Source organism: Chiloscyllium plagiosum, unplaced genomic scaffold (assembly GCF_037043375.1).
Source record: "Chiloscyllium plagiosum isolate Xiang-an unplaced genomic scaffold, Cpla_swu_hap1 HiC_scaffold_1, whole genome shotgun sequence".
NCBI lineage: Eukaryota > Metazoa > Chordata > Chondrichthyes > Orectolobiformes > Hemiscylliidae > Chiloscyllium > Chiloscyllium plagiosum.
The window spans coordinates 128,242,183-128,267,896 of record NW_028270139.1 but is presented as its reverse complement, the minus strand read 5'-3'; the positions used below and the strand labels follow the sequence as shown (position 1 = coordinate 128,267,896).

Below are 25,714 nucleotides of genomic sequence, written 5' to 3'. Positions count from 1 at the left end.
GAAGATCAACTGCTCTGCGTAGCCAACAAAGAGACAGGCATAGCTGGGGCCCATACGTGTGCCCATGGCTACCCCTTTGGTCTGGAGGAAGTGGGAGGATTCAAAGGAAAAATTGTTAAGCGTGAGGACCAGTTTGGCCAAACGAATGAGAGTGTCGGTGGAGGGGTACTGTTGGGAACGTCTGGAGAGGAAAAAACGGAGGGCTTGGAGGCCCTGGTCATGGCGGTTGGAGGTGTAGAGGGATTGGATATCCATGGTGAAGATGAGGCGTTGGGGGCCGGGGAAACGGACGTCTTGGAGGAGGTGGAGGGCGTGGGTGGTGTCTCGAACGTATGTGGGGAGTTCCTGGACTAGGGGGGATAGGACAGTGTCGAGGTAGTTAGAGATGAGTTCAGTGGGGCAGGAGCATGCTGAGACAATGGGTCGGCCAGGGTGGTCAGGCTTGTGGATCTTGGGAAGGAGGTAGAACCGGGCAGTGCGGGGTTCCCGGACTATGAGGTTGGAAGCTGTGGGTGGGAGATCTCCTGAGGTGATGAGGTTCTGTATGGTCTGGGAGATGATGGTTTGGTGATGGGGGGTGGGGTCATGGTCAAGGGGGCGGTAGGAAGAGGTGTCCTCGAGTTGGCGTTTGGCTTCAGCGATGTAGAGGTCAGTGCGCCAGACTACCACTGCGCCCTCTTTGTCCGCTGGCTTGATGGTGAGGTCAGGATTGGAGCAGAGGGATTGGAGGGCTACGCGTTGTGAGGGTGAGAGGTTGGAGTGGGGGAGGGGGGTCGACAGGTTGAGGCGGTTAATGTCCCGGCGGCAGTTGGAAATGAAGAGGTCGAGGGCGGGAGTCCTGATTGTGAAAGTAAGCTCGGAGGCGGAGGCGACGGAAGAATTGTTCGATGTCACGGCGTGTATTAAATTCATTGATGCATGGACGGAGGGGGACGAAGGTGAGTCCTTTGCTGAGGACTGATCGTTCGTCCTCAGTGAGGGGGAGGTCTGGGGGCTGGTGAAAACTCGGCAGGGCTGGGAGCTGGGAGCTGGTGTGGGTGTAGAGCTGGGAGTGGGGTCAGAGCCAGTACCTGGAGTGGGTGTGATGGTGGGGGGAATGGGGGTAGAGTCATGAGCAGGGGTAGTGTTCCCCTCGGGGTTCTGGGGGGTGGGGATAGTGACAGTGGGGTCTGTGGGGGGCGTGTCAGCAGAATGCAGGTGAGTGGCGCTGGTGGGGTCGGAAGTGGTGGCAGACACGGCAGTAGGGGTGGCGGATGTCACTGAGCGTGTGGCATCGGCGATGATGTGAGGGCCGGAAGTGGCTGTGGGAGTGGCCATGATGGGGGCAGAAGTGACATCATCAATCAGCGTGGGGGTGGTAGCTGCATCAGCCGCATGGCTAATGGTGTTTCCGAGGCCAGGGGATTCTTCTGGAATGTTCAAGGAGCGCTGGTTATGGAGCTGGGTAGATAAAAGTTTGTTGTACTTACAGCTTTTGATGTTTGAGATGGAATTGAAATACTGTTTGTTGAGAGTATGAATTCTCCTGAGGATGTAGTACAGAGTGGGTCCTTTGCAATTCTGAGAGAGTGTGGCCCTCAGCTGAGGCAGGGCAGACTGTAGAGAGGTTAGGTACCGGCGCATTGCTGCAAGCGTGGAGCGGAGGATCTTGATGGAGAACCGTTGCTGGTGTTTTTGAATCTGTAGTCTGTACTGTTTGTCCTGTTCGGGTCGGAACTCTGCTGGTTTAAAGGTGGTCCGGAGTCCGTGTGGAGTGAGTTGGTTACGGAGACAGGCACTGAGGAAGCAAATGTGGCTGTGATAGCGAGTTTGTTTCAGGACATGGTTGAAGAGCTTCAGGGCTGAGGAAATGACCTGGGAGTTGCAGTGTGAGAGAGACTCCCTGAGATTCTTGTAGAGAGAGGAGGAAAACTTCTTCAAGGCAGGCATCCTTGCAAGAGGATTCGCAGTAGGGTTAAAATCAACGAGGTAAAAACAATGACTGCAGATGCTGGAAACCAGATTCTGGATCAGTGGTGCTGGAAGAGCACAGCAATTCAGGCAGCATCCGAGGACAGGCAAAATCGACGTTTCGGGCAAAAGACCTTCATCAGGAATAAACTAAACATTAACTTGTCCTTTCACCACAGATGTAGCTGAACTGTTGAGTATTTCCTGAGCAGTTTCTGTTTTTATTTTGTTAGAAAGCGCAGTTCTCATGATCATCTCCATAACATTGAGAATATCTAGGCACAGATTGGAGAAAAGAAATTTCTGGTTGGGGTCACGTAATAGCAACCCAACATGGCAGGGTGGGCTTTTGAGCTTTTTTTACTGCTGAAGTTGAGATCTGCAGGAGGTAAAGGAGAAAATATGTAATCTGCTCACATTTGGGTCGGGGTACACCCTTTGCAAGGCAGTGGAACTGGATAAGCACGGTGATCAATGCTGGATGAACTAGATCCAATTCCACAGGAAGACCAATGGCCTCACAACAGCGTTCAAGGTCAGAGAATGTATTGTTCAGCGCCACATCCCCCCACCTGCACCATAAACTCAACAGTGATCTGTGGACCAAACCCCCATCACTCACCTACAATCACCATCTATCAGAATCAGCAAACCTCACACTTTGTCTCACAACTTGCACACACAGCCAGCTACTCAGTTGTAACAACCAGATCATCCAAATGCATTTTCATTCTGCATTTATGTACTTTGCTGTCTCCTACAGGATAACTTGGCAGAGTAACTGAGTTGAAAATGTGTTGCTGGAAAAGCGCAGCAGGTCAGGCAGCATCCAAGGAGCACGAGAATCGACGTTTCGGGCATGAGCCCTTCTTCAGGAATCCTTCAGCCCTTCCTGCTGCTGTGCTTTTCCAGTAACACATTTTCAGTTCTGATCTCCAGCATCTGCAGTCCTCACTTTCTCCTAGAGTAACTGAGTTGAGAAGGAACTGCTTCACCCAATGGTTGTGAATCTGTGGAATTCCCTGCCCAGTGAAGCAGTTGAGGCTACCTTGTTGAATGTTTTTAAGGCAAAGATTGATAGATGTTTGAACAGTAAAGGAATTAAGGGTAAATGGCGATAGGTCCATGAAAAGATCAGCCATGAATACCTACTCCTGCTCCTATTTCTTATATTCTTATGTAATCAGGAGTAGCAGAACTACATTGCATGAAGCAAGCAGTGCCAGAGACCCGGGTTAAATTCCCACCTCAGGCAACTGTCTGTGTGGAGTTTGCACATGTGTCTGCATGGGTTTCCTCCGGGTGCTCCGGTTTCCCCCCACAGTCCAAAAATGTGCAGGTTAGGTGAATTGGCCATGCTAAATTGCCCGTAGTGTTAGGTGAAGGGGTAAATGTAGGGGAATGGGTCTGGGTGGGTTGCTCTACAAGGGTCAGTGTGGACTTGTTGTAAGTAATCTAATCTAATCTAAAAAAAGCAGTGGCATGTCTTTTTCCAATTGAAGAGACAATGGTTGCCCTCACTGGAGGAGCCAATTGCAGAGGTCATGACTGGCAGTGGGCTGAAGCAATCAAAGATCACACCATCCTCATCCCAAATCCATTGTTTTCATGTTCTAACCACGCTGTCCTCCCAACAGCAATTCTGATCTACCAGCTGCTGAGGATTCTGTGAACATCAGCTTTTGCTTTTGCTTCACTTACCCCTCATGCATGACAGTTATTACCCTTGTTACTACCTCCTTTCAGACTAGCAAGAGCTGCTCCCTGCTTGGACACTGGTGGAAGAGCAGGACATGGAGAAAGAGGTTAAGAGTAATAACTATCACTCACATTCACGCGTGCAAGCATCAGCTCAGACACTGACATTTCGCACACTTTAGAGATTGTATTCAAAGTAGGATCTGCACAGGGTGAGTTGTCAAGTTTGTCTGACCTGCAGCAGGGGAGGGGGCAGAGAAAATTATATTATAGGCACCAGCTTGCCAGAGCCTCAGGTCGCACACAGGTTCTATCGCAGAAGACTCAGATGAACATTTTGACATGGTGGATTGCAGAAAAGGCTGATTTGTATGCAAGTTGGCAAGTTGGACAGTCTGCCAGAATGCCTACCCACATTGATCATCAAGCAAAGTTGAGCCAGCTTGGTGCTGGACTGGGTAAAGAGTTTGGAACACATAGTTTGCAACTTGGAAATGATAGCCAAATCCATTGCACCTCAGTGGATCCAACTGGGTTTATACCCGTCCAGATACCTGTCATTCAACAGAGAGCTGGGAATGCTGCTATACTCCAAAGGAGTGAATGTGGCTGCATAGAGAATGAATCTTCCATGCCTTCCTGTGGATGACGGTACTTGCGATCTCATCACCGTCATTCTCCCAGTGCGCCTACAGTTGCTACAGCTCAGAGAGCCACTGCCAAGGCTGAGATGTGACACATCTAAGTATTGGTGTGCAGTCAATCAGCAATGGCAAAGCTAGCAGTCACTGTAAAGCCAAATACATATTCTGCCTGCTTCCCTCAGGTGACAAAGAATGCTGAACCTGGGTAACCTCTTTGATGCAACAGCTACCTGGGACAAGTTAAAGAAATTGGCATATGGCTGCAGTCACCTTCACAATCACTCCAATGCTAACCATGAGCCAGTGAAGGTTCAATTCCCACTTCAGAGGTTTGAAAATGTTGAGAGTGCCAGATGGAAAGGCTACAAGAAGGTTCAGTTCAGGAGGAAAGAGCCTTACTAGTAGAGGTGCTCTTTACTTGCCTTAAGGTAGTCAAAGTAGGTGGAAAAAGTATTGTTTTTTTTCTTAGAGTTCAGTGAGAAAGGTCATTGTGTTAGCCTGTCTGTGTATCTCAGGAAGATACTGTATGTGGTGAATGTGCAGAAATTCATAGCAAGAACATGTCTCCTGAGTTTGTCAAAGTAAGAAATTTTAGAGTTAAGATTAGAGTCTGTCAAAGATACTGTTGCGACAAAGGTTGAATCTTTCTTTGCTGTTTTATATCAGACCTTTTCAAATTGTCAATATACCTTTATTTCTTTTCTTTTGTGTGACAATCTTTGATGTTCTTTTTCAAAAGTTCATTGGCAGCCTCCTGTGAATATTGGCAGCAGATGCATGGGAACACCACCTGTAAGTTCCCCGATAAGCCATACACCACCCTTACTTAGATACATATTACTGTTCTTTAATTTTTGATGGGGTCAAAGTCATGGAAGCTCCTTTCTAAGAGCACTGTGGGTGTACCTAGATCCCAAGTTCAAGAAGATATCCCACTATCACCTGCCACAGATCCACAGATATGTGAAGAACATTGCAGGGTTGACTAGGTAATATGTGCCTTTGTCACGTACAATACCTCGATAGATGCTGATTGCAGCTTAATTAATCAGTCTCTCTTTTAAACAAGTGATATATAGATCCAGGATAGCCAAAATGGATTATATATTTATTCAACACCTATGAAATCAGTGCAAGTAATGATTCAGTGCATTTCATCTCAATGGGGACTAAGCTTCCATTTATCTCTCATTGACATTCAAGATTACTTGCAAGATTGACCAGGTTTCCACTTGCCAGGAATGTTATTAGTTGATGATGTAGTAAAAAATGCCTCATCCATCAAAGGTTTTCTAAGAATGTCCAAGTGGCCTATCATCATTTTAATAAACAGTGTTTTAAAAATTCAGTTATTCCAAATAAACAAATTATATATTCTTATGGACTAGCTCAGGAGCATGGAACTGGGATGGCTTGATTTTAATCTCCTGTTCATTGCCTTAGATAAGCAGGATGAGGTTAAATGAAAAATGCTAAAATTAGAGCTCCTTGCTCTGAGCTATCATGTTTCTAGTGGGTGTACTACAATGACGACAACTTCGGTCAACTCCAAAGCCAGTTGGTGGCGTAATTAAAGTTTTACCATTGATAAGCTTTTGAACACAATATAATTCTGAGGTCTGGTGATGGAAGCAGATATAAACCATTGGCAATTAACACTAGTAATTAAAACCTTGATGAACTTGCTTCACACACATATAGACAGACAAACAAATAGGGAAAATACATTATTGGAGGTAAAAAAACAAACTGGAAAGTCTTTGGTTTCATAGAAATCATAGAATCCCTGTGTGGAAGCAGGGCATTGGGCCCAACAAGTCCATACCAATGCTCCGAAGATTATCCTATCCAGACCAATTCCCTTACCCCTAACTAATTCGCCTAATTTACACATCTCTGAACACTATGGGCAATTTAGCAGGCCAATTCACCTAACCTGCACATCTTTGGATTGTGGGAGGAAACCAGAGCACCCAGGGGAACCCCAAAGACACGGGGAGAATGTGCAAACTCCACACAGACAGTCACCCGAGGCTGGAATCGAACCCAGTTCCCTGGCACTGTGAGATGGTGTTAACCACTGAGCCACTGTGCCATCCTGATTCCACTGTTGAACTGTTCCTACTTCAGTTAGCCAGGACTTTGGTATTCAGTTGTCATTCTCTGGAACTTTCTGCTGGTTTGTAAAGAGTATGGATTGACTGATTTAGTTGGAAAATATCTCCGATTTGTTAAATCCAATGTTGCTTACAGCAACTGCTGCAGGAATGGTAACTAGTTTTCTCTAAGGTTAAACTGAGTTTATTTTACTGCAGAGAACAGGCAGTTTCTGTTGGGGAGAACAACAATGCACCTTCTGACTCTCTCTCTCTCTGTCTCTGTAACTTGTTTATAGTTCAAACCTGCTCAGTTTGTTGAGTACCAAGCAACTTAATCTTGGCTCCTGATTGTCTTCACATTGTAGAGTCCCATAGCCACACTAAAACAAAGATCACAATACATATCAAAATCTTTACTTTGAAGTTATGCAGCCATCCTGGTAAATCATTAAGTTTTTTTTAAGTCACTTTTCCTCATTTCAGTCCTCACTTTTTGAAAACATAAAAATAAAGACACCATTTTTGCATTCTGAACCCACCTTAACATTACTATTTATTAGTCCATTACTGTCTATTTCTCCCAAACATTTGTCCATCTTGTTACACATTTCTAATGCCACATGCTTGTTCATGTTCCCCTAAAATGCTAATTTAAACCATCTTTAAAAGCACAAGTAAACTGCCTAAATAACAATGGAATATTAGGCCCCGCTTTGTTGAGGTGCAGAGTCTCCAGCCACATATTCATCTGCTCTGTACTTTTATTTCTATGCTCACAAGTGCATCCACTGGAAATAAACCAGAGATTACTACCTTTGAAGTGGTTACGAGTGTCCTTCCTAGCTCCCTAAAATCTCTGCCTTGAAATTAATACAGAGATTCAGTGCACTATAAACACGACTAGAAATAATTTTAAAGAATGTAGGTGAGCAGAGAGACCCTGCTACCCATGTACACACCACCCTAAAGATCGCTAGGGAAGTAGCAAAGATAGTTAAAAGAAAGTGAGGGATTAAACCATAGCAATTATGCTGAAATGTTTTAAAAAATTTTATTTGGATCTCAGCTGGAGTATTGTGGGCAGATATGGGTTCTACAATTTAGGAAAGATGTAAAAACATTGGAAAGATTGGAGAGAAGGTTTGCTGGTACGTTACTAGAGATGAAGAAGTTGTGTTTTGAGAAAGGTTAATAGTGAGCCACATTGCTGTGGGTCTGGAGTTACAGGTAAGAAAGACCTGAAGGATATTAGTGCATCAGATGTGTTTTCGTGACAATCAATTAAAGGTCACAATTAATGAGGGTAGCTTTCATTTTCCGATTTAAGAACTGAATTTAAATTCCACCCACTTCCAGAGTGGGATTTGAATCCATGTTCGAAACCTTACAACATGGCATTGAGGAATGTCACATCAGCCATGATCTTAGGAAAAGACATAGCAGGCTTAAGGAGCCAAAAAAGGTCCACTCCTGTTTCTATTTCTTATGGTCTTATGGCTTAACATTAACCTATGTTTCTAGATTTCTAGTCCAGTGACATTATCATTACACTATACTGGAATCTTGCCAGGGATCTGGGATTTGGGTTATGAGTTGAGGGTGGAAATGTTAGACTGTTCTCCTTTGAAATTATGTAATCAAATAAAGATTGTGGTAGGTTTTCATTGAGTAAATAGCTGGAAAAAAAATTCTCTGTTGAGTGGGTCAATAAGGTCATGCATTCAAAATCATTGGATAAAGACTGAGAAGTCGGTGAGGAAAACTATTCCACTCAGAGTGTTGTGCAAGTTCATGTAGAACACTGTGTGTGAGAAAGTGATGGACACTGATTCCAGTTGTAATTGAAAAAAACAAAACATCATGCCATTGCAAGGTGTGAACAAATTGAAAGTGAAGACATTTTTCACACATTTACTGCATCACTGTGTTTTCATTGGAATTTTTTTTGTCATTTGTCAGCAAATCAGGCTACACAGCAGCATCCTCAGTTATCTCAAGGCTCCACCTCAATCAAGTTTGTGGTTGGATCCCTCTGTGAGTCAATTCTACCTGATTTTACTTTATGTTCACCCAAACTACTTTTACCCAATTACACATTACCAAATACTGTTCTTATATAATCACCACCAGTGAGTGCAGTACCAAGAACAACAAACATGTAATTCTTAGCTGTGTGAGACCCCCAGTGAATAGATCTATAAGTCACAGACAGGAGAGCGGATGGCCCATTCAGCAACAGCTTTGGGAGGTCTGCCTAGTTTTAACAGGAGTAAATCCCGGCTTAAATGGCTGACAGGTCACTCAGAGGCACGATTAAAGTGGTGCTGGAAAAACACAGCAGGTCAGGCAGCATCCAAGGAGCAGGAAAATTGACATTTCGGGCAAAATCCCTTCATCATTCCTGCTGTGCTTTTCCAGCACCACTCTAATCTTGTCTCTGATCTGCAGCATCTGCAGTCCTCACTTTCGCCTAGGTCACTCAGAGGTTACCTGCCAGCCTAATAATGGGCACTGAGCATTGAGCATGGGGTACAAGATTGGCTCTGGTGCAGTAGTAGATTGGAAAAGGATAGACTTCAGCCAGTGGATTGTTATATTCCCCTTATGGAGCCTGAAGGAACATTTGGGTACCACAAATGAAAGTATTCAAATTACTTGAAAAAGCGTCTTTGTTTTTCAAACCTGGTTAATGCAGTCAGTGTACTGCCTGTCCCTCATTGCTCTTGAGAGTGTGTTGGTGAGCTACATCTTGAACTGCCACAATCAATATGGTGTGAAACATGGGGGAGGGTGGGGTGGGATACATCACACCCAATAACCTGGTGAGCTCAAGTGCTCAGGTTAGAGGGGGAGTAGGAGGTCTATGCCAGGAGTAAACTTTGGAGCCATGATTTCTCTCTCTGCCTCTGATGAATGTGGACCCACAATGCTATTAGAGAGGGAATCCTTGGATTTTATTTCAGTGACATGGAACAAATTGATTGTGTGGGACTTGGAGGGGAATCTGATAGTGGTGATTATCTCATTTTTGGTCCAATGAACATTCAGCTTTCTTGGGTCAGTAAAATTAGTTAAACCAAGTTCCATAAGGTGATGGAAGGTGTCACCAACAGTGCAATCAAGCAGCACCTGCTCAGCAATCATCTGCTCAGTGACATCCAGTTTGTGTCCCACCTGGGCCAGTTACCATCACTGAATCCCCCATTATTAACATCTTGTAGATTATCATTGACCAGAAACTCAATTGGACTCACCACATAAACACAGTGGCTACCAGAGGCTACTATGGCGAGTAATTCACCTCCTGACTCCCCAAAGCCTATCCACCATCTACAAAGCACAAGTCAGGAGTGTGATGGAATACTCCCCACTTGCATAGATGAGTACAGCTCCAACAATACTCAAGAAACTTGACACCATCCAGGACAAAGCAGCTCGCTTGATTGGCACTACATCCACAAACATCCACTCCCTCCGTCACTGATGCTCAATAGCAGCAATGTGTTCTTTCTACAAGATGCAGTGCAGAAATTCATCAAGGATTCTCAGACAGCACCTTCCAAAACCACGGCCACTTCCATCTAGAAGGGCAGCAGATACAAGAGAACACCAACACTAGCAAGTTCCCCTCCAAGCCCCTCAGCACCCTGACTTGGAATCATATCATCAATACTTCAGTGTCCCAGAGTCAAAATCCTGGAATTCCTTCCCTACAGTTAATGCGAGTCAACCTATAGGACAGGGACTGCAGCGGTTCAAGAAGGCAGCTCGCCAACACCTTCTCAAGGGCAATGAGTGAAGAGAAATAAATTCTGGCTTAGCCAATGATACCCCTATCCATGAATGAATGAATGAAAAAAAAACTCACCTACACAATTTCAAGTTTATTGGTCAAGCATTAAAATTGTATTATTGTGGTAACTAAACAATCTGCTTGGAATGAATGCTTCACATTGTCTTAGCCCATTTAATTAGTCTATTTTCTCGACAACTAATACATAGATTACAAGATAACAGGAAGGGGATAAAATCTGCTGAAATTAAGTGCATCTAATCAGCACAGGTAATGATTTGGTGAGCTTTGATTATGTAGTCATTTATCTTACTCTGGCAGTTTGGTATAGTTGAGAAAGCAATTCCTTATATAGAAGGGATATCTTTATGCTGCATCTGTTGTATTAACCTGTGCTGTTTTTTTCAGATATTAAATTGTATTTCAGTAAATCTTGCACCTAACGGAAACGTTTTCACTCTTGCTTCGATCAATAAGCATGACAGAATTCAAAAGCACTTCAACTAGTGTTGAGGAATTGAGTTTTATTTTCCCACCTCACAAACTACAAAATGATCCAAATAGTCTCAACTGTGGCTCAAATGCACAAGAAGTCAATTCATTCATGTTCAACTTTATTGTCAGAAAGTTCTTTATCCTTGATAATCTAAATCTTTCATTACATTCCCCCATCACAACCCCCCAACTTATCAGAATGTCTGGAGCAGTTTCACAAATCGCATACACAGGCAAACTCCTAATAATTCAGATTCTGTTGACTTACTATCTTTTCTGATCTTTTGCAACATCAATGAAATCGGAGGCTATACCATGTTGCATCTGAGCTGCTTATCAGAGCTCAGCCTTGAGAATTTTTATGAGGAATCCAAGCATCGAGGTCACTTCTCAGAATAACCTGTTAAGGGCTAAATTGTGTAGATTCTCCTGGCCTCAGCATCTATATAGCCTAGATGCACTTCTGATTTAAATTTATCAAGTATACTTTGTAGCATAAATTTTGCTGAGCTTTATCTAAACATTAATGGGGTACAAATGTTACTGGCTAGTTCTTCTTGAGAAGGTGACAGTGAGGCTGCTTAGACTGTGGGACGAAACAGGAACTCCCGGAGGATACTCACACAGGCATGGGGAGAATGTACAAAGTCCACACAGACACTCACCCGAGAGTGGGATCAAACCCGGTCTCTGGCACTGAGAGGCAGCAGTGCTAACCACTGAGCCACTGTGCCGCCGTAAGCTATCCAGAAAGAATATTTTAAAGCACCTGACAGTCAATGAACGACTTTTGAAGTGTGACCACTATTGGGTGTATAATTTGTAAAGTTGTGTCACTAGCTTGGTTGAACCATGTAATTGAGATGTAATTGGATCATACCTTCTATGTTACCTTGGATAAAAAATGCCATTGTTCCCAGAGAACAATGGCATGGTTTTTATTTTAATATGAATAGCCATAATCGTATCATTTGGTAGAGGAGGATTGAGGATATGAATAGTCTATTCCTGCTCTCCATTCTTATGTTCTCAATGTTTTCCTTCATGGAATGTGGGTATTGCTGACTCAGCCAGTACTTATTACCCATCCCTAATTAGCCTTGAGAAGATGGTAGTGAATCACCTTCTTAATCCCCTGCAGTCCATGTAGTGTAGGAACACCTGGAGGGCAGATAAGGAGGGAGTTCCAGGACTTTGATCCAGCGACATTGAAAGAACTGTGATATATTTCCAAGTCAGGATGGGAGGGACCTGGAGAGAAACTCTGGATAGTGAAGGAGTTTAACTATGTCCGATTGTGGTTTGACACATCTGTGTGAAAGCTCTCCCAATTTTGCCTCAAAGACCCACCCAAAGAGGACTTTGCCGGATTGGCAGGGCTAGCTGTGTTATCATTTCTAGTGCAAGGGTTGATGCTGAGTGATCCATCTGGTTTCATTCTTCTTTGTTATTTTCTGTAACAGTTTGATACAACTGAGAGGCTCGCTAGGATATTTTCGAAGGCAGTTAAGAGTCAATCTAACTGAATGCAGTATTGCTCTAGAGTCTGTATACAAATATCCCCCAAGAGAGCAATTGTATAGCTAATTTCTGATGAAGGGTGTCCTGAACATTCACTAACTTTCTTTTCAGATGTGAATTGATTTGATGCGTATTTCCAGCATTAACCATCACATGCACAAATTTAAAACACAGCTTTATAGATTTTTTTTGGCTAAGGGATATCGAGGGAGTTTGAATGAACAGTGATGAATGAAGTTGAGGTACAGATTACCAAGGATTTAATCAAGCAGGCTTGAGAGACTTTATGGCTTGCTTTTATTAATATATCCCTAACCACAATCCCTTGTCTCCCTTGGTTTATGCATTCCATGCTCTCCTCCTGCTCCCTGCTAAATTAATGCAACAGTGAAAAGCCAACCATGTATGTCAAGATGTATAAGCAACGCAGCAGTAAATGTGTTGATGTATTAAATGCCAGCTTGCCTGTTGTCAGGCAAAATAACAATTTCAAAAGGAAAGAAATTTATCCTCAAGGAAAGTTAATTTGTAAGATTTTAATTGAAAGTGGCAAAAACCATTCTTCATTTTATTTCCTGGTTTTTGCCCCAGACAGACCAGAATTACAATCCGACTCACTTGCTGAGGAAGAGTCGATGAAGTTGTTTCTTGAGTACACTGCCAGGCATTTCAGAAAGCCAAATGGAATTGAAAGTGCAGTAAATTATTTTGAAAATGACAAGAACTAACTAGATTGGCAGGTTAGGGACTTAAATCTTGACATTTAGATGACAAAGCAAACTCTGGCATATGATAAAATGCTGTCACCTCAGCTGAAACCTTTCACCCTAGAAGGTTAAAAACTGGATCCACTGTGATGAGTAAGTATGGGGGTTTGAAAGGATGGATTCTACTCCATAGATTGAGATTGACTTAAAATGATTTCTGATGATTTTCTTCACTCTTGTTTCTGGAACCTGTGTCCACTGTTACTTGCACAGGGATTATTATAGAATAAATCATAGAATCCCTACAGTGTGCCAACAGGCCATTTGACCCAACAAGTCTACACTGACCCTCTGAAGACAAAGCTTTTCACCACCATTACCATTGGTAGACCACAGGCAAGAGGGGAAAGATTTCAAAAGGATCTCTAAGAGGCAACTTCTTCACGCAGAGGATGGTGCATGTATGGAATGAGCTTGCCCCACATGCGGAGTCAGGAGGAAACAGACACTCTACCTACTGCCCTCTTTCCTGACCTGATTCTCTGGCCACATTGTCTGTTCCGGAGTTAGGGAGAGTAAATTCCACTCATAGTTAGGGGAAATCAGAAACCGTGGGGCAAAGGTATATCCACCACACTCTGTCACAGTGTATAAGAAGCTTCAAAAGGTGCTGCAAAGTGCAGTGGCAGTGTCCCAGCCTCTGGACCAGTCAGCCCAATTTCAAATCCTACCTGATCCAGAGGTTTGTTAGAACATTCCTGAGCAGGTTGATTAGAAAATATTTATAAGAGTGCTCCTTGTGGTGTTTCCTGTTAAAGAGGAAACTTATTCAGATCCCACGATCAATTGATAATTGGGCTGGTCACACAGAATAGGAGGGCTCAGAATTGCTGGCTGATCCTATGAGACAGGAGGAGAGCTGAAACATCTTCACATGGAAGGCTGTAAATCCTTCTACTCCGGAAGGCTGTGAGTGCTCACTATAGAGGACAATTCAAGACCATGATCAATAGACTTTTCTTTGACATAAAGGGAATCAAGTGACACAGAGTTAGGTTGGAATAGTGGAACTGAGTTAAAAGATCAGCCATGATCATGATCAAGATGTTGGCAGAAAATTTTATGTTCTGATGTCAATTCTACAAAACAAATGTACAGTTATTTTGTAAGCAGGAAGATATATCCTGTATTTTCTGTGTTCAGGATCTATATAAAGGGTAATTTGGCATATGGAAAGGCAACAGGTTTTCTGCTGCTTGTAGGCTTGCATTTTAACCCACATCATCTGTTTGTACCCACCTGTGTTAAATTATGCAGTCATGAATCACGTTTCCAACAAAAGCTTTCAGCAAAATAAAATTAAATCACACAATTTCTGCTGATATTTTAAATGTTAATATTAGTCAGTCAAAGGCTGTCTCTGTCATTTTACACCAAATTAAATCAAAAGGCTTTGAATACCAAAATAACTTATTTGTCACTTCTCAGTCACACACAATATTTTTCAGTAAAATTTAAGGAAATTCATTTCCACAGTTTGAATGAGCATCAAGGCTTGCCTTGTGATTTTCTCAAATATTTGTGTTTGATTATATATAAGGTGTAATATATGTAGTCAACAGTTGTATAATAGACATTAAAAATTGCATTCATATTTATTAAAGAGTAAAGTCTATGTAGGAATTCAATTTTTTTTTCAGTTGCCTGTCCTGATGCATTTTCTAATGGCACTATTGCCAGAGGCACCCTATTCCTATGACAATATATAACAAAATCAAAAAGACATTAGTGCCTTCAGTGACATGAAGATTCATTTCACGAAATATTTTGCACCCCCCCCTCTCCCATAATGTCAATGTGGTGAAAATCTGGACAATCCTGTCAAATAAAGCAGCATAATTTGAAGAAATCAGTTGTAAGTCAGGAAATGTTTGTCAAATAATTATGGGAACTTTCTACAATCCTGCCATGCATAAAGATTTTTGGGGGGGATTCTGCTACCCCCATTTAAAGTTGAACTGACCATGAGAGACAATTCATGGGATGGAGTCAGGTTCATCGTGCTGAATGGAGTATTCTTTCCTTTGACTACGTTATGTCCTGGTCCTCCTCAGACAGAAATAATCACACTTTAGATTCAAAATGCTAGAGCTGCATCATATTGTAATTCTTACTGTTCTCCATGTGGCTGATGGATTGTTGACTTGGACAGATCTTTTTGAGTCAGAAATGATGTGGGGTCTTGGCCACTGGCTACAGAGCTGGCAAGACCTCCACAATGTCAGGGGCTCCACTCAGCTGATAAAGTTGAGCCTGTTTATTCTGTCGCTCTCTCCCCAGATGCTGCCAGATGTGCTGAGTGTTTTCAGCATTCAGATTTCCAGCACCCGCAGTAATTCGTTTTAGGGCAGTGATGTCAATGTTGATTTGTTAATAATGGAGATGCAATCATGTGATCTGACCAAATGACTTCCATGAAGTAAACCACGGTGACATCAGTAAAGGGCTCAGATAAAAGACAATTCACTTCTTCATTTAGCTATCATAACACTCGTCTGACCTTTTCTAAATGCCTGCTAATTTGCACATCGAAGTCATTGACAGTGCCTGGAAGAAAACCTTTACCTCTTTCTGTTTCAGAGCAAATTAAATGCTTCATTGCAACTTTGGAATTATCTTTCTTGAAATGTAACATTTTCCTGTGACATTATAAGTGTACTCTGTGCATTCAGTGGATTTTTTTTTGATATGCAAGATTTAATCTATTTATTCTCTGTCAGCAGATTGGTGCTGAATGAAGAAATACAGCTGCTTAAATTCACATAGTGTCAAGTCTATTATCATGATTGAATGTGTCTTATCTGCCATAATTATAACAGATTACCAGAATAATTTTGCATTTTAGTCAATACAGGTTGCTGAGTATTTTGTGGTGTTGTCGTTCTAATTAGTAAACGAACAGATAAATGTTGCATTGGTGGAATTCAACATACAAAAGGATTCTTTCTGTGGCTGCATGCCCAGCCCTGTAAATGAATAGGATGTATTCTATTCCACAGTGCTTTCTGAGTAGGGATGGAGAGGATGAAGGGCTTTTGCCCGAAACATCAATTTTCCTGCTCCTCCGATGCTGCCTGACCTGCTGTGCTTTTCCAGCACCACTCTAATCTAAATTCTGGTTTCCAGTATCTGCAGTCCTCACTTTTGCCTAGCCCTTTCTGAGTAGGGATATCAACTATAAACCCCAGTTTAAGATCGAGCTGGTGAAGAATCAAATTCCAAGTAAGAAATCAACAAATTGAAGAAATCATTGTAGCTCTTTCCCATCTGCAGTTCAGTCTGCTCTCTGATTTGCAGGAAGAGAGAATGTGTGAGCAGAAACTGTAAATGCAAAATACTTTGCTCTTAGGCTACCAGCAGCAGCACCTTGCCATATCCAGAAACATTTCCTGAGACAGCTGCACTTCCTGAAAGGGTTGGCAAACCCTCATTGAGACTTGGGGTCCAAGCTTAATGATGTTTCTGCCTGTCTCCTTTTCAGGAAAATAGTTGCATCATGGTAATGTCCTTGTATTCGTCATCCAGAGACTCATATTAATGCTCTGGATACCCATGTTCAAATCTCACCTTGACAGCTAGTGGTATTTAAATCCAGTAAAATCTAGAATTGTAGACTCAGCCTTAATAATGGTGACCAGGATATTATCATTGATTGTCCTAAAATATCATCTTGGAGTAAATAATGACTGCAGATGCTGGAGAATCAGAATCGAAAAGTGTGGCACTGGAAAAGCACAGCAGGTCAGGCAGCATCCGAGGGGCAGGAGAGTCAACATTTCAGGCATAAGACCTTCTTTAGGATTCCTGATGCTCAAAATGTCAACTCTCTAGCTCCTCAGATGCTGCCTGACCTGCTGTGCATTTCCAGCACCACATTTTTCGACTCTAGAATGCCATCTGGTTCACAAAAGTCCTTTTGGGAAAGAAACCAACCATCCTTACCTAGTCTGATTTGCATGTTACTCCAATTCATCCTTGCCAATGTGGTTGACTGCCCTAGTCATAGTAACTTTTGATAATCTCCACATTGGTGATCTTGATCAGGCTCGGTTGTTTGAGTGCCAGTAATTGGGTACAACTTAAATGCAGCTAATCACAATATACAGATATAGGTATATTTTATGCTCTGTGGAATCACAGGCATCATTTCTGGTGACATAGCCCAAGAAATTCTGGGACCTGTGATTTTTTTCCATCCTTGCAGGAATCTTATTGCATATGAATTTCCATGCTGGTTACTACAGCCTGTATTACTAAATGCATTTGATGCAAAAAGTTTCACTTGATGTTTTGTTAAGACCTAAATTGCTCCTAATCAGAGTTGCGATTTCCCATTTGTCACAGCATGCTGTGCCTTCAGCCTGCCGATTTGTCATGCATGTACAGAAACACACATTGCAGAAGGAGGTTATGAAGTAGGCAGAAACACTTGTAATTCAATCTTCTCTTTTCTTCAATTCTAATTATATTTTTATGTTTCTTTTTCCTCATAATTTTGTATTTCTTACTCTTCTTGTGTTATTAGAACATGGTCAGGATGCCACAATTAAAATAACACATATGGATTGTGAAAATAAAATTCCCAGGAAACCCACTAGAATTTAAATATTAATGAACAGTTAGTGGGATATAAATATGATAGGAGAAGAGCATATATGGAAATGGCTTTTAAAAAGCACTCACTGCAGACAGGAAGCAATGTTGCAATATGCCAGCAAATGTTTCTGCTGATCATTGGCATACTTTCTTGGAATGGCCAAGGCAATTTGATTCTGCATCTCTGAAATCAGCACCTAACTGTACCAGCAGCATACATCCCACTTACTTTGGGCATGGCCATCATAAAGATCTTTCCATGTATGGCCATGGAAACAAAAATCACATACATGTCAAAACGATGACTGATGTGTGACTTGGCAGGCCCAACATTTTGAGCTGGATTTTCATCTCCCAACGTGAATCAGATTGGGAAAGCCTGAACTTGGATTTTTATTAAGCCTGAAAAATGTTTCCTCCTGCCTTCCTGATCCTACACCACTTTTGTGTAGCCTTTGCATAGATTGAACATGCTTGGGTGCAGCACATTCAACCAGTAAAGTTAGATCATATGGGATTCAGGGTGAGCTTGCCAATTGAATATAAAATTGGTTAAACAGTAAGAGATAGAGAGTGATGGTTTTTCATGCTGGAGGCCTGTTACCAATGGTGTTCCATAGGGATCGGTGCTGGGTCCATCTTTGTTTGTCTTTTTTATAAATTATTTAGATGAGAATATGGAAGATATGGTTAGTAAGTTTGTGCATGCCACCAAAATTGGCAGTATAGTGGACAGTGAAGAAGATTATCTCAGATTGCAAAGAGATCATGATCAATTGGATCAATGGGCTGGGGAGTGGCAGATTGAGTTTAATTTGGATAAATGTGAGGTATTGCATACAGACAAGGGCAGGACTTACACAATTAATGGTAGGACCCTGGATTTCAGGTATATAATTCTTTGAACTTAAAAATGTGTTGCTGGAAAAGCGCAGCAGGAAGGGCTTATGCCCGAAACGTCGATTCTCCTGCTCCTTTGATGCTGCCTGACCTGCTGCGCTTTTCCAGCAACACATTTTTAAGCTCTGATCTCCAGCATCTGCAGTCCTCACTTTCTCCTAGTATAATTCTTTGAAGTTTGCATCACATGTAGACAAGGTGGTTAAGAAGGTGTTTAGCATGCTTGCCTTCAGTGCTCAGATTGCTCAGAGTATAGGAGCTAGGATGTCACTTTGAGCTTGTAAAGACATTTGTAAGGCCTCTTCTGTGTTCAGTTTGGATCACCCTATTATAGGAAGGATGTTATTAAGCTGGAGAGGGTTCAATTAAGATTTACTAGTATGTTGCCGGGAACAGAGGTTTTGAGTTATAAGGAGAGGCTAAATAGGTTGGGACTATTTTCACTGGAGCGCAGGAGATTGAGAAGTGACCTCATAGAGGTTTATAAAAACATGAGGAGTATTGATAAGGTGAATGGCAAGTGTACTTTCCCTTAGGTGGGGGATTTTAAGACAAGGTGACATATTTTTAAGGTGAGAAGAGAAAGATTTTTAAAAATCATGAGGGGCATCTTTTTTGGCCAGAGAGTGGTTCATGTGTGGAATGAACTTCCAGAGGAAGTGGTGGAAATGGGAATAGTTACAAACTTTAAAAGATATTTGGGTAAAAGAAATGTTTGGAGGGATATAGGCCAAGGTGGGGCTACTTTAGTTTGGAATTATGGTCAGCATGGACTGGTTGGAACTGAGAGGTCTGTTTCCATGATGTATGATGCTATGACTTCTTCCAAGGTCTGGATTCCCTTTTTGAGGACCACAAGAACATGATTTTTTTCTCCCACACATGATTTTAAGGTAGCAGTCTGGACATTGTACATTCTAAAGAAAAAATGTCCCTCCTTAGAGTGTCAATAGCCAATGGCCTGCTGAGGTGTTGGGGACATTCTGAAACCTAAGTATTAAATATGAAGACACTTCCAAAATTTCACCTTTCAATATAGTAATCTGAATTTGTTTTTAATGCAGTGATGCATCACAAGGATCTAATGTGCAAATGTAAACTTACCTTTACATTGATCAACATTCAGTAACTGTTATTATAAATTAACCTACATGTCCAAAAGAAACATGCTGTCATGTTTTGTGCTGTGGTTTAAATCAACAGACAACACTGAAAGTTAAAACCACCCTGCTTTTGGAATTTGAAAGAAATTTCTGCATGATCCGCTGTCCAGTTCTTAACAGGCACTCTGCATTGAAAGAGAAATGAAACAACATTCTTCTCTGTCAGCCTACAGAAATGTAGCTGGAGACATTGTAACACCAGCTGTGGCCGTTATGAACGCTTGGCAAGGTTTCAAAATTTGTTGGCTTCAGTTCAGCAGGCATCTATTGATTATTGATTTGACTTGTTATTAGCACATGTACTGAGACAGAGTGAAAAGTATTGTTTTGCACACTAACCAGGTGGAGGCAGATACAATTACAACATTTAAAAGGCATCTGGATGGGTATGTAAATAGGAAGGGTTTAGAGAGATATGGGCCAAATAGAGCCATAGATTCATAGAGATGTACGACACGGAAACAGATCCTTCGGTCGAACTCCTCTGTGCCGACCAAATATCATAAACTAATCTAGTTCCATTTGCCAGCACTTGGCCCATATCCCTCTAAACCCTTCCTATTCATATACCCATCCTGATGCCTTTTAAATGTTGTAATTGTACCAGCCTCCACCACTTCCTCTGGCAGCTCATTCCATACACATACCACCCACTGCATGAAAAAGTTGCCCCTTAGGTCCCTTTTAAATCGTTCCCCTCTCACTCTAAACCAATGCCCTCTAGTTCTGGACTCACCCACCCCAAGGAAAGGACCTTGCCTATTTACCCTATCCATGCCCCTCATGATTTTATAAACCTCTATAAGGTCACCTCTCAGCCTCCGACGCTCCAGGGAAAACAGCCCCAGCCTGTTCAGCCTCTCCCTATAGCTCAAATCCTCCAACCCTGGCAGCATCCTTGTAAGTCTTTTCTGAACCCTTTCAAGTTTCACAACATCTTTCCAATAGGAAGGAGACTAGAATTGCATGCAATATTCCAACAATGGCCTAACCACCCTCCTGTACAACTGCAACATGACCTCCCAACTCCTGTACTCAATAGTCTGACCAATAAAGGAAAGCATACCCAATGCCTCCTTCACTATCCTATCAACCTGCGACTCTACTTTCAAGGAGCTATGAACCTGCACTCCGAGATCTCTTTGTTCAGCAACACTCCCGAGGACTTGAGCATTAAGTGTATAAGCCCTGCTAAGATTTGCTTTCCCAAAATGCAGCACCTCACTTTTATCTAAATTAAACTCCATATGTCCCTCCTCAGCCGATTGGCCCATCTGATCAAGATTGCATTGTACTCTGAGGTAACCTCCTTCGCTGCCAACTGCATCTCCAATTTTGGTGTCATCTGCAAATTTACGAACCGTACCTCCTATGTTCACATCCATATCATTTATATAAATGATGAAGAGAGTGGACCTAGCACCAATCCTTGTGGCACACCACTGATCACAGGCCTCCAGTTTGAAAAGCAACCTTTCACCACCACCCAATGTCTTCTACTTTGAATCTAGTTCTTTATCCAAGTGGCTAGTTCTCCTTGATTTCCTTGAGATCTAACCTTGCTAACCAGTCTCCCACCGGGAACCTTGTCGAACAATGCAAGCAAACGGGACTAAATTAATTGAGAGTATCTGGTCGGCATGGACTGAAGAGCTTGTTTCCATGCTGTACATTTCAATGACTTGATAAATCGTACCTTATGTAAATACTTCAGAGTCATAGTTCAGAATGCAGAATATTGTGTTGCAGCTACAGAGAAGGTGCAGAGAAATATCACCTTTGATACATGAGAGGTCAATTTAAAAGTCTTATAAAAGAAGACTTGAAGCTTCAAATAAGCTCTGAAAACAGTTAAACATCTTTAATGCATCTTTTTCTCTTACAAGCAATGACAGCAACTTTTATAATCATGGTTGTTTCCCCACTGGAGTTGTTTTCTTTCCTAGCATTAATGACAGGTGTTTGAGTTAAGTTTTTAAAAAGATTTTTAGACAGTTAAATGTTATTCCAATAATTTAAGATGATTTCTATTGCTTTTATATTACTTCTGAGGACTGCACATAGTGACAAATGTATCATTGAATATGGAGGACACAGAGGAGGGGTATGGAGTTGGTGACTTGCAAAATCATTGGGGTGGTTAAAGGTTGAAAAGTGAGAATTAGACAGATTTTAAACCAGCTTGGGAGCTGGGCTGTTTGTTGGAGAACTGAACCATGCCTTCTAACCAACCTAACTTTACACTTGCACCCCTCACACATTCCATCATTTGTGACTTTAACCTGCCCAGAAATGCATGAGAATCTCGAGCACATCATTATGATCAACCTGAATGTGTAGAATAGGAAGCAGAAATGATCCTAGCCCTCTCTTTCAGGTACCGAGAATAAAGCTCAGTCATCTTCTGCCCACCTTCCACTGTGAGAGCCCCATGGGACAAGCCCTGAAGCCATCCCCATAACTGGCCTGGTCTCAGTGGGTGCCAATTGTGTCTTGTGATTTTCCATTGGGCAGGTAGATGTGCAGGTTAAGGTGATTGGGTGTTTTCAGGTTCCAATCATGGGCTTTTAATTGAGGTGTGTCCAGCCGAGCTATCTCCTTCTGCTACATGTATATCTGTGAAGTACTCTGGAATGACAAACAGAGCGAAAACTCCACAATCCACCTCCTGTGGGAGTGTCTATCCCCACTTCATCCAGGTTTGTGTGCTCTGCTGATCCCTCACTTAAACATTTTGCAGCTTCCAGTTCTCATTGGGATGCTTTACAAGTCTGACTTTGCGTGTGCAGTTATTTATACAATTGTATTGACTGACTGGCAATTGAGGCTTACATGTCATCTAACTGTAGCCTTTTTTGCGACTTTTGACCGCAGGTTCTAATCTTACGCTGAGTCATGGTAAGACGGCCTCACTGGGACTGGCTGGAAAAGCGAGATCGCCGCTGCTTCCTGTTTCCGTCCCAACAGCCCCAGAGGTTACAGAGGAGAGCCACAGGACAGAGGATCATTCTAATGTAAGGTCAATAGAATTAGTTACATTTTGAAAGCAAAACAACTGATGCTGGAAGACAAAAATAGTGACATTGTTGCTTCACATGTTGGTAGCATTTGCACCTCGTAAAAATACAGTTGATATCAGCATACTGTCAGAAGGATGACATTTCTCTGTGGCTGCTTTTATTCATAGAATACAATAGAGACAGATTTAACAATATCAGGCAAGCAGGGATATAGTATGTGATGGACATTTGTTGAGCAGACAAGGCTACAAATTGAGTGCTTCTTTCCTGTTCAGTCAGAGTGTAAAAACACTGTCACATTTCAAGTATAGATGTTTCATGTTACTGAGGCTCACCAATTGCAAATTTACTTGGAATCCACATTAAACATTTGGATCACCCAAAGTGATATCTCCATTCACTAGCCAAGATGTCACCATCCAACTTGCCATTGTTCAATATTCCTTATGTTTAATATTTTGTATAAAACAGTATCTAGGATTGATCTGAAAATGTAATTTTAAAAAAGCCTAAAATGATGAATAGTACAGATCCTCTTTTCATCTCATGTCATGCTATAATTTGAGTTTAGAACTGAGTTGCACTCCGAGAGTAATAAGTAAACAACAGTATTTCAAATAGTTCTGACAGGTTTTGTTTTGGGGAAAGTCTTTCGTTGTACTGTTTTATCTTTTCCACATTTCAGAATGTCTGCACAGTGTAAAACGTGGCTATCATGTTTCCTCATTCAGGTGTATGAGCAAGATGACTTGAGTGAGCAAATGGCCAGTCTGGAAGGCCTAATGAAGCAGCTGAATGCCATCACAGGTTCGGCATTCTAACCACCACCACCACCCGCTAGAGACAAATCAACCAGGAGCCAGGCACTATGCCAGTATTTACCTATGACCTTGGGACACCTAGTGTGCCCCCTTCTTCAACAACTTACAGTTCAAACAAGAAAATTCCTCAAAAATACATTGTTCTGTTGGCAACTATTCCATTGTTCATCTGTATATACATACTGTTTTAGAGTAATGCACTGGAGTTTTGTTAGTGACTGGTTGAACATTTCACTTGCAACTAGGCCACTCTTCCAGAGATTATGCTAATTTTGAACAAGATTAAGGATGAACGGTCGACATGGGGTTGAGAGGGAGTGGGATGGGGGATGGGGGGAGAGGGGGCTGGAATTACAATAGCAGTAAATTGGAGTTGGTGAGCATGCTCTGTCAGTGCATTTCAGGAAAATGCTTCTTCCACAACATGGACAGTCAAATGCATGTAGAGTGGAGTTTATAAACACATTCCATTGGTGATCTAATTCAGCTTGTGGGAATAAAAACCGTGGTGTTTAGATGAGTCTCAAGATTCTTGCTGGCCATGCACAATTAGGGAAGAAACAGGACAATTTCATACTAGCCCCTAAATGTTGGTTACTAAAAAAAAAAGTTGCGTTCGGGAAGTGTTAATGTGAGACAGTACTTTAAATTATTCACTTCAGTTAGGCAGCTTATATTTAAAAGTTCCATCCAGAGAACAGCCTGAGACAGTATCATTAAATACACACTGCAGGCGATAAGGAATCAAAACTTCTGCTCAACTTCGTTGTGTGTGATTGCAGCCCTGTTTAAAATGAAACCATCATGGATGTTTTATTGATCTTTCAAGAAACCAATTGTTTTTCTCCTGCTTATTTAATAAGAGTGAAAGTAATTAACATTGCAGATGTAGCACAATGTTCAGATTTTTGGAGCACCCTTGGTTAAATTATCTTAATGGGGACATATTGTTCGATATATGTCCATGATGGATTCATTATTCAAATGCAGATTCTTTGAGGATTAATTATGCTTGCTACGTAATTTGATCACAAAATTGTAACCATCAAAGTTTTGGCAATTTTTTAGTCTATCTAATTGGATCATTTTGTGCGCCAAGCATTTGAGGTTGTGGATTTACTGTGGGAATTGTGAGGCTAAGAATCATAGCAGACCCATCGTTTGGCATGTCAGCATCTTGTCAACTGTTACAGTTCCTCTCATGTGTTGCTGCTATATGTTGCTTGCTTTGATCTGTAAGAAAGAGCAGCAATGCATAAACTGTAAAACCATGTTTTGTTTGTCTGGGTGTCACTAAATCTGATCCCATCATCTATATCAAAATACATCCCTCAAACAATGTTGCCTTGTCAGTGAATCAACCTTTTGTCAGAATCACATATCCGTGACCTCATGAGTTTCAGTGAAATATCATAACCTGATGGGAATAAAAAACAAGAAAGACGTTTTGAATCAATAAAATTGCTAAGAGGGAAATCAATTAAAGCTGTAGCTGTTACAAGTGTTTAGACTACTGGAGCACCCAGGCCAAATTAGCTTAATGGCAGCAAAAGATGCATATTCTAATTCTTGTTATAATTAGATATTGGCTGTGATGGGTTCGTTATTTAACTTGGATAGGAGAGACATCACTGCAGCTGCCTCAGTGGGAAGGATGGGAATGTAGTTGGAATCAAGGCTGACACTCGCTGTGGATAACAAAAGTAGAAAAAGGGCCGGTGGCATGAAGGGACAAAGAAGCAAGAAATCATGAGGCAAGGGTATCGGAGATCTTCCAATATGCAGGATTTGCAACAGGCTGTATCATCTCAACCGGATAATGGAGCAGCGTGTGAGGAAGCTACATCATCTATTCTTGCAAAAACTGGAAACACACAAGACGACCTAGAACTGTGAACTTCTGTATTGATGACTGTTTTCAGGCTGTGACAGGTGATGTTAGCAACTTTGGTTTGTTTTTTCTGCCCCTGTGATTATCAATCCAATGATTGATGTCCTCTTTCCGAAAGGAGACAACACTTTCCCAGGGGAGGCTGCTGTTCAGAGGGAGAAAGCTGTCAGATTACATTGCTGGATTTCTTCAGGTTCAAGACCCCACTGTCTGCACACACACCGCTTTATGTTGTACCAGTTGAAAAGCGGCAACGTATACTCAGTAAAGCCAGCAACATTTCATAACTGGAAGGGGTTCCCTTCATTGAATATTCACTATTTCATGACCAGAGGCTGCGAACAAAATACCTCTGA

At 41.9% G+C, this 25,714-nt stretch overlaps 1 protein-coding gene across 2 annotated transcripts in view; it reads left to right on the top strand.

The window, feature by feature from the left end:
* dcc (DCC netrin 1 receptor) overlaps positions 1-23,749 on the top strand; it is a 1,326,174-nt gene extending 1,302,425 nt beyond the window's left edge. For both annotated transcript variants that reach the window (XM_087994379.1, XM_087994329.1), the window contains exons 28-29: positions 22,501-22,640; positions 23,378-23,749. In XM_087994379.1, coding sequence (XP_087850505.1) covers positions 22,501-22,640; positions 23,378-23,467 — 230 coding nt within the window. In that variant the 3' untranslated portion in view covers positions 23,468-23,749. The remainder of the gene's footprint in view (positions 1-22,500; positions 22,641-23,377) is intronic.
* Positions 23,750-25,714: the final 1,965 nt, after the last annotated feature.